Consider the following 13,941-nt stretch of genomic DNA (forward strand, 5'->3'; position numbering starts at 1 on the left):
CCCCCTCCTCCTCCCCTCCACCCCCCACCCCACCCTCCTCCTCCCCCCCACCCTCCTCCTACCCCCCCCACCCCCACCCCACCCCCCTCTACCTCCCTCCTCCTTCCTTCCCCTCTCCCCCCCACCCCACTTCTCCCCCCACCCCCCTTCTCCCCCCCACCCCCTTCTCCCCCCTCCCCCTTCTCCCCCACCCCCTACCCCCCTTCTCCCCCCCCTTCTCCCCCTCCCCCTTCCACCCCCCTTCTCCCCCTCGCTGTCAGAAACACAGACACTGACAGACAGAGAGTGAGAGACACACAGACAGACAGAGAGATAGAGACACTGACAGAGACACACTGGGAGGGCCGTCCCAGCATGCTGTTGGAGGACTCCTGGTGCTGCAGTTGGTAAGTAGAAAATGTTTTATTTATTGATTTTTTTTTAAATTATTTTTTATAAATTTTTTTTGATTGATTTATTGGTTGATTTATTGATGTATTATCATTTATTATTGATGATGGCTCTTTATTTGTAAAACTGAAGTGTTTAATATTTGGAAACTTCCCTTTAAACCCCCCCCCCCCCCCCCATTCCCTACGCCTAATTTGTAACCTACGCCTGATTTTCTAAAGTGTAGACAAGGTTTTTTCCAACGTACAAAAAGCTTCACTTACTCCATTCTAAGTTAGTTTGGAGTAAGTTTTCACTGCCTAAACTTTGAAAACAGGCGTAAGTGGCCGGACACGCCCCTTTTGAAAAAAAAATTCTGTTCCAAAGTGAAACTGTTCTAACTGACTAGAACTGGAGCAAACTAAATGCCGAGAATTCAAATTTCTGAGATACTCCATTCTAAACCAGTAGCTCCAAAAAAACAGGAGCAACTCAGGCCAAAACTTGGCCCCATTGTAGCTGTGCATTGGACACTAGTGTCTTGCATCATCGGTCACTGAGGCATGCTCAACAACTGGCACACGTGGTGTGCCATAATATGACCAAGAAGTGCCTGTCTCACTGGCAAGCTGTACACTCATTGTGCACTTGGCTCATTAAGGCCACAACACGAAAATTGGGGCTCTGCCCTATAATGTGGTCTAAACACCTGAACAGCAGTGCCCATATAAAACATGCACTGAAGTGAATAGCCCTTTCCTCTAGTTAGGACTTTATTCTTAAAGTAGACTTTTTTAAAGAGTGGTTGCCAGTAGTTGCTATGCTCAGTTACTCCTATGTCACTACTTGTTGCTGCTCAGCCTGAATTAAACTTAGGCTGAATCTCACTTCTATTTGAACCTGATTCCCCCAGCAACTGTTGCTATGTACAAGCTCTACAGGAGTTATGTATATCCAGGAGAAGGATGAGAGATGCAAGACCTTAAGTGATCAATTAGAACCTGTCCTTGCACAACCACCCATGTTTAGAGCGGCAATCATACCTAGACCATTCCAAAAAAAAGCTGCATGGGAAGACTGATTCTCCAATGTGATAGTCTCAGAACTGAGCACAATCCAGCAGCCAGACCTGGAAACTATTTCCACAATGGCTCTGCCAGTGGCTGTCGAGGAAACTGCTGTATTGAATTGTTTGCTGGCAGGTCCTTCCAAGCAACAACAGGAGATATCCCATCAACAGCATTGCCCTCATCAACCCTCTCTGTTACCTCATCAAAAAAAATCAATGTAATTTTTTTTAAGTATCCTTAAGATTTTTTAAACTTTATTTAACTTTATTATTTAAATGATTTGGCAACAGGAAAATGGGCCTGAAAAGCACAAAATGTAATAATTGAAGGTAAGAATTGACCAGATCACTTCCGATATGGCTAAAGGGATCAAGGGGTATGGAGAGAAAGCAGGAAAGGGGTACTGAGGTGAATGATCAGCCATGATCTTATTGAATGGTGGTACAGGCTCGAAGTGCCGAATGGCCTACTCCTGCACCTATTTTCTATGTTTCTATAACCGTGGATTCAATCCTTATGTTGTCGGTAAGTTTAACAGCCAAAAATACGCTATTTTAAATTTGATGAAGTAAAATGCATAAAATGAGGAATACACTCTCTTAATTACCATTGTAACATTTGATGTAGAGAATATCTGAAATTTGAATTTAAACTAGTGCAGAGTGCCTTAGGACAAAGATATTGTCATGTAGATTTTTAGGTATGTGAGTCACATGACAGGTTATATAGCAATACTATTTTCTTGCTCCTCACATTAGAGTGCTGGAATTCACTGTCTGATGTACATGGTGTTCTTGATGTCTAATACACCTTCACAGTTTTCTTTCTTTTGCAGTGACCTTTGGAATGGTAAATTCCAACATGTATTTCTTCACCAAGGTTATGTCTAGCCTCTTCCTAGAAACCACTTCCTATGTCAATGATGTAAACTTCAACTCTATAAACAGCCTGGAGGATTTCTGGGAGGTATCAAGTTACCTTTTAAACAAAATACATGCTTTGACTATGGTCTAACAGTGCATCAATAGCTGGAACAAACAGCAACCCTTGGTTGTTTTAATTGAGAAAAACAGACTTGCTTAAAGGGGAAGGTTAGACTTATTGATCAAAGTACTCACCATTTATATAGAAAGAAAATCCTCAGTTTTCTTATGTATTTTTGTAAAACTATATATTCTATTAGCTGCATGGAAATGCTTGAATCAGGTCTCTTCCCCCCACTCCACGCCCCTACAAGGTTGCTCCAATGTCAGCACCAAGAGGGATCATGTGCCTGAGCTGCTCTATGTGAAAAAGCAGGGGTCCTTGCTTCAGAATGGCATGAGAGATTCTCGACAGCTGCAGGACCCTGGGAAACCACGAAATGGCAATTGGGATGTAGAGAATCCTGTCTATAGTGTAATTTCCTTGAGTTAGTGGCTCCAGCAGCATTCAATCTGATTTCAAGTCCTGCCGCTGCTGTCTCCTATGGAACAACACTGGGATGGATGTATACACTACTTGGCTGTAATAGTACCAGAGTAGCATACCAAGACTGGAGATCCAACTTAAGGTGTTCATATGCATAATGAGATGTTTTTACAAAATCTTCAAATAAAACTCTGGTACAGTGTACATTTTCGTTCTGTAAAATGGTAAGTAGCTTGAACACAAAATAGTTCCCCTAAACCTGCCTACTCTAAATAATCATCCAGCTCAGAATTTCTTTTGTAAAAAAACAATAGCAATAACACGCAACTAAAAATGTTTCATTTCTAAGTTAGAAAGTTTTGCAAAACTCAAATTCAATCATTTTTTATGAAATATACCCAAGTACACCCACCATATTATACTTTATAATTATGCTGGCACCAAATATCATATAAAAATATTGGTGTCCAAATGTAACAGTTATGCAGCTATAATACAAAGTGTAAAAGCATAAATGGACTTGGTAGCCTCATTTTTTCTGTTGTTTTGTCTTTCTCTAATTTTACCACCCCTGCAAATAGACTCAAGGAAAACATCAGTAATATGAGCAGTTTGTTTCATGTTGTATGTTACTTATACAGTTATAAATAACAATTTAGAGTCAATGCCGGTGCATTTTATAGTTTAATGTTTTCATAAATGGGGAAAAAAAGAAGCTTCCATTTAAGTAACATCTTGTCCTATATCTCAATGCTTCATTATGAATTACTTTGGAGTGCAGTAGCTGTTGCAGGGGAAGATATAGCCAAGTGTCTATATTGGTTCAGAAACCCATATACACTAATGGTCATAAAGAACATTAATTTCACACCCTGCTAGAGGAGATTTTCAAAATAGCAGAAAGTGGTGAGGGAGAACCATAGAAACATAGAAACATAGAAAATAGATGCAGGAGTAGGCCATTCGGCTCTTCGAGCCTGCACCGCCATTCAATAAGATCATGGCTGATCATTCCCTCAGTACCCCTTTCCTGCTTTCTCTCCATACCCCTTGATCCCCTTAGCCGTAAGGGCCATATCTAACTCCTTCTTGAATATATCCAATGAACTGGCATCAACAACTCTCTGCAGCAGGAAATTCCACAGGTTACCAACTCTGAGTGAAGAAGTTTCTCTTCATCTCAGTCCTAAATGGCTTACCCCTTATCCTGAGACTGTGTCCCCTGGTTCTGGACTTCCCCAACATCAGGAACATTCTACCCGCATCTAACCTGTCCCGTCCCGTCAGAATCTTATACGTTTCTATGAGATCCCCCCTTATCCTTCTAAACTCCAATGTACAAAGGCCCAGTCGATCCAGTCTCTCCTCATATGTCAGTCCTGCCATCCCAGGAATCAGTCTGGTGAACCTTCGCTGCATTCCCTCAATAGCAAGAATGTCCTTCCTCAGATTAGGAGACCAAAACTGAACACAATATTCCAGGTGAGGCCTCACCAAGTCCCTTGTACAACTGCAGTAAGGCCTCCTTGCTCCTATACTCAAATCCCCTCTCTATGAAGGCCAATATACCATTTGCCTTCTTCATTGCCTGCTGTACCTGTATGCCAACTTTCAATGACTGATGAATCATGACACCCAGGTCTCGTTGCACCTTCCCTTTTCCTAATCTGCCGCCATTCAGATAATATTCTGTCTTCGTGTTTTTGTCCCCAGACCTCACATTTATCCACATTATACTGCATCTGCCATGCATTTGTCCACTCACCTAACCTGTCCAAGTCACCCTGCAGCCTCCTAGCATCCCCCTCACCCAGTTTAGTGTCATCTGCAAACTTGGAGATATTACACTCAATTCCTTCATCCAAATCATTAATGTATATTGTAAAGAGCTGGGGTCCCAACACTGAGCCCTGCGGCACTCCACTAAATACTGCCTGCCATTCTGAAAAGGACCCGTTTATCCCGACTCTGCTTCCTGTCTGCCAAAGAGTTCCCTATCCACGTCAGTATATTATCCCCATTAACACCAATCTCTTGTGTGGGACCTTGTCAAATGCCTTTTTAAAGTCCAAATACACCACATCCACTGGTTCTCCCTTGTCCACTCTACTAGTTACATCCTCAAAAATTCCAGAAGATTTGTCAAGCATGATTTCCCCTTCATAAATCCATGCTGACTTGAACCGATCCTGTCACTGCTTTCCAAATGTGCTGCTATTTCATCCTTAATAATTGATTCCAACATTTTCCCCACTACTGATGTCAGGCCAACCGGTCTATAATTCCCCGCTTTCTCTCTCCCTCCATTTTTAAAAAGTGGGTTACATTAACTACCCTCCAGTCCATAGGAACTGATCCAGAGTCAATAAATTGTTGGAAAATGATCACCAATGCATCCACTATTTCTAGGGCCACTCCTTTAAGTACTCTGGGATACTATCAGGCCCAGGGGATTTATCGGCCTTCAATACCATCAATTTCCCTAATACAATTTCCTGCCTGATAAGGATATCCTTCAGTTCCTCCTTCTCACTAGACCCTCGGTCCCCTAGTACATCCGGAAGGTTTTTCGCATCTTCCTTCGTGAATACAGAACCAAAGTATTTGTTCAATTGATCTGCCATTTCTTTGTTCCTCATTATAAATTCACCTGAATCCAACTGCAAGGGACCTACGTTTGTCTTCACTAGTCTTTTTCTCTTCACATATCTATAGAAGCTTTTGCAGTCAGTTTTTCTGTTCCCGGCAAGCTTCTTCTTGTACTCTATTTTCCCCCTCTTAATTAAACCCTTTGTCCTCCTCTGCTGAATTCTAAATTTCTCCCAGTCCTCAGGTTTGTTGCTTTTTCTGGCCAATTTATATGCCTCTTCCTTAGATTTAACACTATCCTTAATTTCCCTTGTTAGCCACGGTTGAGCCACCTTCCCCGTTTTATTTTTACTCCAGACAGGGATGTACAATTGCTGAAGTTCATCCATGTGACCTTTAAATGTTTGCCATTGCCTATCCACCGTCAACCCTTTAAGTATTATTTGCCAGTCTATTCTAGCTAATTCACGCCTTAAACCATCAAAGTTACCGTTCCTTAAGTTCAGGGCCCTAGTTTCTGAATTAACTTTGTCACTCTCCATCTTAATAAAGAATTCGACCATATTATGGTCACTCTTCCCCAGGTGGTCTCGCACAACAAGATTGCTAATTAGCCCTTTCTCATTTCACATCACACAGTCTAGGATGGCCAGCTCCCTAGTTGGTTCCTCGACAAATTGGACTAGAAAACCATCCCTAATACACTCCAGGAAATCCTCCTCCACCGCATTGCTACCAGTTTGGTTAGCCCAATCAATATGTAGATTAAAGTCACCCATGATAATTGCTGTACCTTTATTGCATGCATCCCTAATTTCTTGTTTGATGCTGTCCCCAACCTTACAACTACAGTTTGGTGGTCTGTATACAACTCCCACTAGCGTAGCTCGTATTCCGTAGCTCCACCCATACCGATTCCACATCATCCACGCTAATGTCCTCTCTTACTATTGCATTAATTTCCTCTTTAACCAGCAATGTCATCCCACCTCCTTTTCCTTTCTGTCTATCCTTCCTAAATGTTGAATACCCCTGGATGTTGAGTTCCCAGCCTTGGTCACCCTGGAGCCATGTCTCCGTGATGCCAATTACATCATACCCGTTAATTGCTATATGCGCAGTTAATTCGTCCACCTTATTTCGAATACTCCTCGCATTGAGGCACAGAGCCTTCAGGCTTGTCTTTCTAACACTCTTTGCCCCTTTAGATTTTTGGTGTAATGTGACCCTTTTTGCTTTTGCCTTAGGTTTCTCTGCCCTCCACTTTTACTTTTCTTCTTTCTATCTTTTTCTTCTGCCCCCATTCTACTTCCCTCTGTCTCCCTGCATAGGTTCCCATCCTCCTGCCTCCTCCCCAACAGCACTAGCAAACACTCCCCCTAGGACAGTGGTTCCGGTCCTGCCCAGGTGCAGACCGTCCGGTTTGTGCTAGTCCCACCTCCCCCAGAACCGGTTCCAATGTCCCAGGAATTTGAATCCCTCCCTTCTGCACCACTCCTCAAGCCACGTATTCATTTGAGCTATCCTGCGATTTCTACTCTGACTAGCACATGGCACTGGTAGCAATCCTGAGATTACTACTTTTGAGGTCCTACTTTTTAATTTAGTTCCTAGCTCCCTAAATTCATCTTGTAGGACCTCATCCCGTTTTTTTATCTACATCGTTGGTACCTATATGCACTATGACAACTGGCTGTTCACCCTCCCTTTTCAGAATGCCCTGCACCCGCTCCGAGACATCCTTGACCCTTGCACCAGGGAGGCAACATACCATCCTGGAGTCTCGGTTGCGGCCGCAGAAACGTCTGTCTATTCCCCTTACAATTGAATCCCCTATCTCTATAGCTCTCCCATTCTTTTTCCTGCCCTCCTGTGCAACAGAGCCACCCATGGTGCCATGAACTTGGCTGCTGCTGCCCTCCCCTGATGAGTCAACCCCCTCAACAGTACCCAAAGCGGTGTATCTCTTTTGCAGGGGGATAACCGCAGGGGACCCCTGCACTACCTTCCTTGCGCTGCTCTTCCTGTTGGTCATCCAGTCCTTATCTGGCTGTGTACCCTTTACCTGTGGTAAGACCAACCAACTCACTAAACGTGGTATTCACGTCATTCTCAGCATCGTGGATGCTCCAGAGTAAATCCACCCGCAGCTCCAGTGCCGCAATGCGGTCCATCAGGAGCTGCAGGCGGATGCACTTCTCGCACACGTAGTCGTCAGGGACACTGGAAGAGTCCCTGACTTCCCACATAGTACAGGAGGAGCATAACAGGTGTCCGAGCTGTTCTGCCATGACTTAACCCTTAGATAAACTTAAATTGGCAACAACAATGCTAAAGGTTACCTACTGATAAAAGAAAAAGAAAAACTACTTACCAATCACCAGCCAATCACTTACCCCCTTGGCTGTGATGTCGCCTTTCGATTTCTTTCTACTTCATTTTTGCCCTCTCACCCAGCTGCAGCTTCACCGGCTGTGCCTTTATAGGCCTCCGCCAACCCCCGGACTCCCCGCTGCTCACACTCCCACCTCTCCGACTCTGCTGTGCCTTTATAGGCCTCCGCCAATCCCCGGACTCCCCGCTGCTCACACTCCCACCTCTCCGACTCTGCTGTGCCTTTAGAGGCCTCCGCCAACCCCCGGACTCCCCGCTGCTCACACTCCCACTTCTCCGACTCTGCTGTGCCTTTATAGGCCTCCGCCAATCCCCGGACTCCCCGCTGCTCACACTCCCACCTCTCCGACTCTGCTGTGCCTTTATAGGCCTCCGCCAACCCCCGGACTCCCCGCTGCTCACACTCCCACCTCTCCGACTCTGCTGTGCCTTTATAGGCCTCCGCCAATCCCCGGACTCCCCGCTGCTCACACTCCCACCTCTCCGACTCTGCTGTGCCTTTATAGGCCTCCGCCAATCCCCGGACTCCCCGCTGCTCACACTCCCACCTCTCCGACTCTGCTGTGCCTTTATAGGCCTCCGCCAATCCCCGGACTCCCCGCTGCTCACACTCCCACCTCTCCGACTCTGCTGTGCCTTTATAGGCCTCCGCCAATCCCCGGACTCCCCGCTGCTCGCAATATAGACAGTATTATAGATCCCTCATACTAATGGTATGTTATAAGTAAGGCTGTGTCTAATGAACTTTATTTGTTTCTACTTTTTTGTGTAAATAAAACATATATTTAAAAATGATAAATATACATTGTGAAAAGAATATATCTGACCATAACATTACCATATTAATTATCCACTAAGACTCTTATTTCTGTTATTCAGGTCTAGGATAAAATAAGTCTAGGGATATCACAAGGTTTCTGGTGTGATATATTTATGCAAGTAGGTTCAACCACTTAACATGCAGGCAATGAAGCTACAAGTCTGATGTCCAGTTCGACCCATAATTTTGATAAATATTCATTGTATTAAAACAGGAGCTATATAGAGCCTTTTCATATTTGTACAGTGAAAATGTTAAGAAATGACAGCGTACTTACTGTATAAAAAAATGTTTGAGTATTTTTTTCATATTACTGTGAGCATGTGCTTCTGCAGAGGTATAACAGTAAGAACATAAGAAATAGGAGCAGGAGTAGGCCACCTGGCCCCTCAAGCCTGCTCCACCATTTAATAAGATCATGCCTGATCTGATCATGGACTCAGCTCCACTTCCCTGCCCGCTCCCCATAACCCTTTATACCCCTATTGCTCAAAAATCTGTCTATCTTCACCTTAAATATATTCAATGACCCAGCCTCCACAGCTCTCTGGGGCAGAGAATTCCATAGATTTACAACCCTCTGAGAGAAGAAATTCCTCCTCATCTCAGTTTTAAATGGGTGGCCCCTTATTCTGAGACTATGTACCCTAGTTTTAATTTCCCCTATGAGTGAAAACATCCTCTCTGCATCCACCTTGTCGAGCCCCCTCATTATCTTGTATGTTTCGATAAGATCACCTCTCATTCCTCTGAACTCCAATGTGTTCAACCTACTCAACCTATTGTCATAAGTCAACCCACTCATCTCCGCAATCAACCTAGTGAACCTTCTCTGAATAGCCTTCAATGCAAGTATATCCTTCCTTAAATATGGAGACCAAACTATACGCAGTACTCTAGATATGGCCTCACCAATACCCTGTACAGTTGTAGCAGGATTTCTCTGCTTTATACTCTATCCCCTTGCAATAAAGGCCAACATTCCATTTGTCTTCTTGATTACCTGCAGCTTTTTGTGTTTCATGCACAAGGACCCCCAGGCCCCTCTGTACTGCAGCACTTTGCAATTTTTCTCCAATTAAATTATAATTTGCTTTTCTATTTTTTTCTGGCAAAGTGGCTAACCTCACATTTTCCCACATTATACTCCATCTGCCAAATGTTTGCCTACTTACTTAGTCTATCTATATCCCTTTGCAGATTTTTTTGTGTCCTCCTCACAACTTGCTTTCCGACCCATCTTTGTATCGTCAGCAAACTTGGCTACATTACACTCGGTCCCTTCATCCAAGTCATTATTATAGATTGTAAATAGTTGAGGACCCAGCACCGATCTCTGCAGCACCCCACTAGTCACTGTTTGCCAACCGGAAAATGACCCATTTATCCCAACTCTCTGTTTTCTGTTAGTTAGCCAATCCTCAATCCATGCTAATATATTACCCCCAACCCCATGAACTTTTATCCTGTGTAGAAACCTTTTATGTGGCACTTTATCGAACGCCTTCTGGAAATCCAGATACACCACATCCACTGGTTCCCCCTTATCCACCCTGCTCGTTACATCCTCAAAGAACTCCAGCAAATTTGTCAAACATGATTTTCCTTTCATAAAACCATGCTGGAATTATGCTTTTCCAAATGTTCCGCTACTGCTTCCTTAATAATGGACTCCAGCATTTTCCCAATGACAGATGTTAGGCTAACTGGTCTAAGTTTCCTGCTTTTTGTCTGCCTCCTTTTTTAAATAGGGCTGTTACATTTGCAGTTTTCCAATGTGCTGGGACCGCCCCAGAATCCAGGGAATTTTGGTAGATTACAACCAATGCATCCACTATCTCTGCAGCCACTTCTGTTAAGACCCTAGGATGTAAGCCATCAAGTGCAGGAGACTTGTCCACCTTTCGTCCCATTATTTTACCGAATACTACTTCATTAATGATAATGATTGTATTAAATTCCTCCCTCCCTATAGCCCCTTGATTATCCACTATTGGGATGTTTTTAGTGTCTTCTACCATGAAGACCCATACAAAATATTTCTTCAACATTTCTGCCATTTCCCTGTTCTCCATTATTAATTCTCCCGTCCCATCCTCTAGCAGACCAACATTTACTTTAGCCACTCTTTTCCTTTTTATTTACATGTAGAAACTCTTACCATCTGTTTTTATATTTTGTGCTAGTTTACTTTTATAATCTATCTTCCCTCTCTCATTTTTTTAGTCGTTCTTTGCTGGCTTTTAAAAATTTCCCAATCCTCTGGCCTCCCACTAGTCTTGGCCACATTGTATATCCTTGTTTTCAATTTGATACCATCCCTTATTTCCTTAGTTAGCCATGGATGGTTATCCCTTCTTTTACAGCTATCCTTCTCATTGGGATGTATTTTTGTTGCAAGTTATGAAATATCTCTTTAAATGTCTGCCACAGCTCATCAACCGTCCCATACTTTAATCTATTTTCCCAGTCCATTTTAGCCAACTCTGCCCTCATACCTTTGTAATCTCCTTTATTTAAGGTTAGGACACTGGTTTGAGAACCAACTTTCTCATCCTCCAACTGAATTTGAAATTCAACTATGTTATCGTCACTCATTCCAAGAGGATCCTTTACTACGAGATAATTTATTAATCCTGTCTCATTACACAGTACCAGATCTAAGATAGCCTGCTCCCTGGTTGGTTCCGCAATGTATTGTTCAAGGAAACTATCCCAGATACACTCTATGAACTCTTCCTCAAGGCTACCCTGGCCTATTTGCTTTGTCCAATCAATATGAAGGTTAAAATCGCCCATGATTATTGCCATTCCTTTTTTTCAAGCCTCCATTATTTCTTGATTTATACTCCGTCCAACAATGTAGCTACTGTTAGGGCCCCTATAGACTATGCCCACCAGTGTCTTTTTTCCCCTTATTATTCCTTATCTCTACCCAAACTGATTCAACATTTTGATCTTTTGAGCCAATATAATTTCTCATTAATGCACGGAATCCAGAGAAGGAATTGACTGTTGCTGGGATGTGAGACATGTTTCACACCAATCGATCTACTGGGCCTATTTCTCTGTATGAAATTTGATTTTATTATTAATGATAATTAACTAAACCAATATTGTTCTGAGCACAACTGGATGGGAGATCTAATACTCAAATTTCAGAGAAACTGTGAAAATGCCCAGACTCATAAAACAATAGAGAACGGAAAGATTCACAATAAAAGACAAAAGGGGATGATTTGTTTTCTGGCTACCACCTCGTTTATGCCAAAACATGGGTAGGGGCAAGGTGAAAGTGACACGTGAAGCAGAACTGCTAACTTAATGCTGGTTGTTCACCTGTTCCGATTTTCAGACGGACTTTGGATTGCCAGACAGGGGCCAAATGAATATATGTAAATCAGGGTCAAAATGATAGTCTCAAAAGGGAATTTTCTTCGACACGTGCATTGCTGCCACCAGAGCTTTATCCCGCCTCAAACCATGGGCTGTACAAATTAAGAGACGGCCATTTATAGTAACATTTAAAGGGGATCCTCAGTTGCAATCGGGAAAAATGCTGGCAAATTTTTGCTTGTGTTACATTGTGATTTTTGGCTGCTTAGACCGTTTCAAAGGAGGGCTTTTTGCAATGTGCTTTTTCTTCATGGGAGTCCTTCTGGCAATTCTACTGTGGCAAGAGGTGGTGGAGAAGGAGGAGCAGCAGAAGGATGAAAGAGCAAAGAACTGTCGCTGCAGAGAGATAAAGTAGAAGGACACATCTTTTCAGGAATGCTTGCCCTCCGAACAGTGTATATAGGCTTACAACAACATACCTGCAATTCTCTGAGAAGCAGTGTATAAGGAGGCTGAGCTACTCTCGGGAGTCTGTCACAGAGTCCTGTTGCCTCCTGGAACCGGATCTGCAAACAACTGCCAGAGCTAAAACAGCATTGCCTGTTGCAGTCAAGATCATTGCAGCCCTCATTGGGAAAATGCTGGAGTCCATTATTAAGGAAGCAGTAGCGGAACATTTGGAAAAGCATAATTTGCTCTGGCTTCTTCCAGGCTGTTGCAGCGGCTATCAGCAACACCAGTCAGTCTTCCGATTATGCTTGACGCCATGTTTGCTACAGCAACCACTTTCATCACTTTCCCTAGGGACATGAGGAATCAGCAGATAGAGCTTTGGTTTTAATATGTCCTTACTAAACAGCATAAATGCACACGAGGCCCATACTTGAGAGAAGGTCACTCTGTGACCAGTAACCTTTATTCGCCAGCACTGAAGGGGAGAAGATGGGTAGAACTTTCCATTTTATACCTGAAAGTCCAGGTTAGACTATCTCCCACAAGTTCACCACCTAGTGGTCAGTGTTCTCACGGTGAACAACTTAGGTCAGTTTATACATGGATTACAATGACAGTAGAATACATGACATCACCTCACCCCCGCCCCCCCACAAAGTCTTATTGGGATCACAGGTTGAGTCTCTCTGGTGGTTTACGCTCCCTTGTAGAGCGCCTGAGTTGGGGCTCCGGTTGTTGGGCGCTGGCCTGAGTGTCTGCTGTTTGCGGTGCCTCAGGCCTGTCCGGACTGCCCACAGTGACTGGGCTCTCCTCCCTTTGGTTCCGGTGTTCAGTCACCTGTGGAGGAGTGAACTCTACATCGTGTTCTTCCTCTGCTTCTTCTATGGGGTTGCTGAACCTCCTTTTTGTTTGATCCACGTGTTTGCGGCAGATTTGTCCATTGGTAAGTTTAACTACCAGAATCCTATTCTCCTGTTTGGCAATCACAGTGCCTGCGAGTCATTTAGGCCCTGCAGCGTAGTTGAGGACAAAGACAGGGTCATTGACATCAATACATCGCCCCCTCGCATTCCCGTCATGGTAGTTACATTGTGACCGGCGCCTGCTCTCAACAATTTCTTTCATGGTGGGGTGTATAAGGGATAACCTGGTTTTGAGTGTCCTTTTCATTAGCAGCTCTGCTCGTTGAACCCCTGTGAGCGAGCGTGGTCGGGATCTATTGGCCAACAGGAGGCGTGATAAGCAGCTTTGTAGGGCACCTCCTTGGATTCTGAGCATCCCCTGTTTGATTATCTGCACTGCTCGTTTCGCCTGGCCGTTTGAGGCCGGCTTGAACGGTGCAGTTCTGACATGGTTGATACCATTTCCTGCCATGAAGTCCTGGAATTCAATGCTGGTAAAGCACGGGCCATTGTCGCTGACAAAGACATGGGCGGCGAACATTGCCCGTAGACTTTCTACCGTGGCAGAGGATGTGCTTGAATTGAGAATGTCAAACTC

At 43.9% G+C, this 13,941-nt stretch overlaps 1 protein-coding gene across 1 annotated transcript in view; it reads left to right on the plus strand.

The window, feature by feature from the left end:
• The window catches only part of LOC139262449 (polycystin-2-like protein 1), a 151,295-nt gene that overhangs the window by 56,671 nt on the left and 80,683 nt on the right, over positions 1–13,941 (plus strand). The window contains exon 3 of the mRNA XM_070877637.1: positions 2,275–2,405. Coding sequence (XP_070733738.1) covers positions 2,275–2,405 — 131 coding nt within the window. The remainder of the gene's footprint in view (positions 1–2,274; positions 2,406–13,941) is intronic.

This window comes from Pristiophorus japonicus, chromosome 4, assembly GCF_044704955.1.
Source record: "Pristiophorus japonicus isolate sPriJap1 chromosome 4, sPriJap1.hap1, whole genome shotgun sequence".
Taxonomy (NCBI): Eukaryota; Metazoa; Chordata; class Chondrichthyes; family Pristiophoridae; genus Pristiophorus; species Pristiophorus japonicus.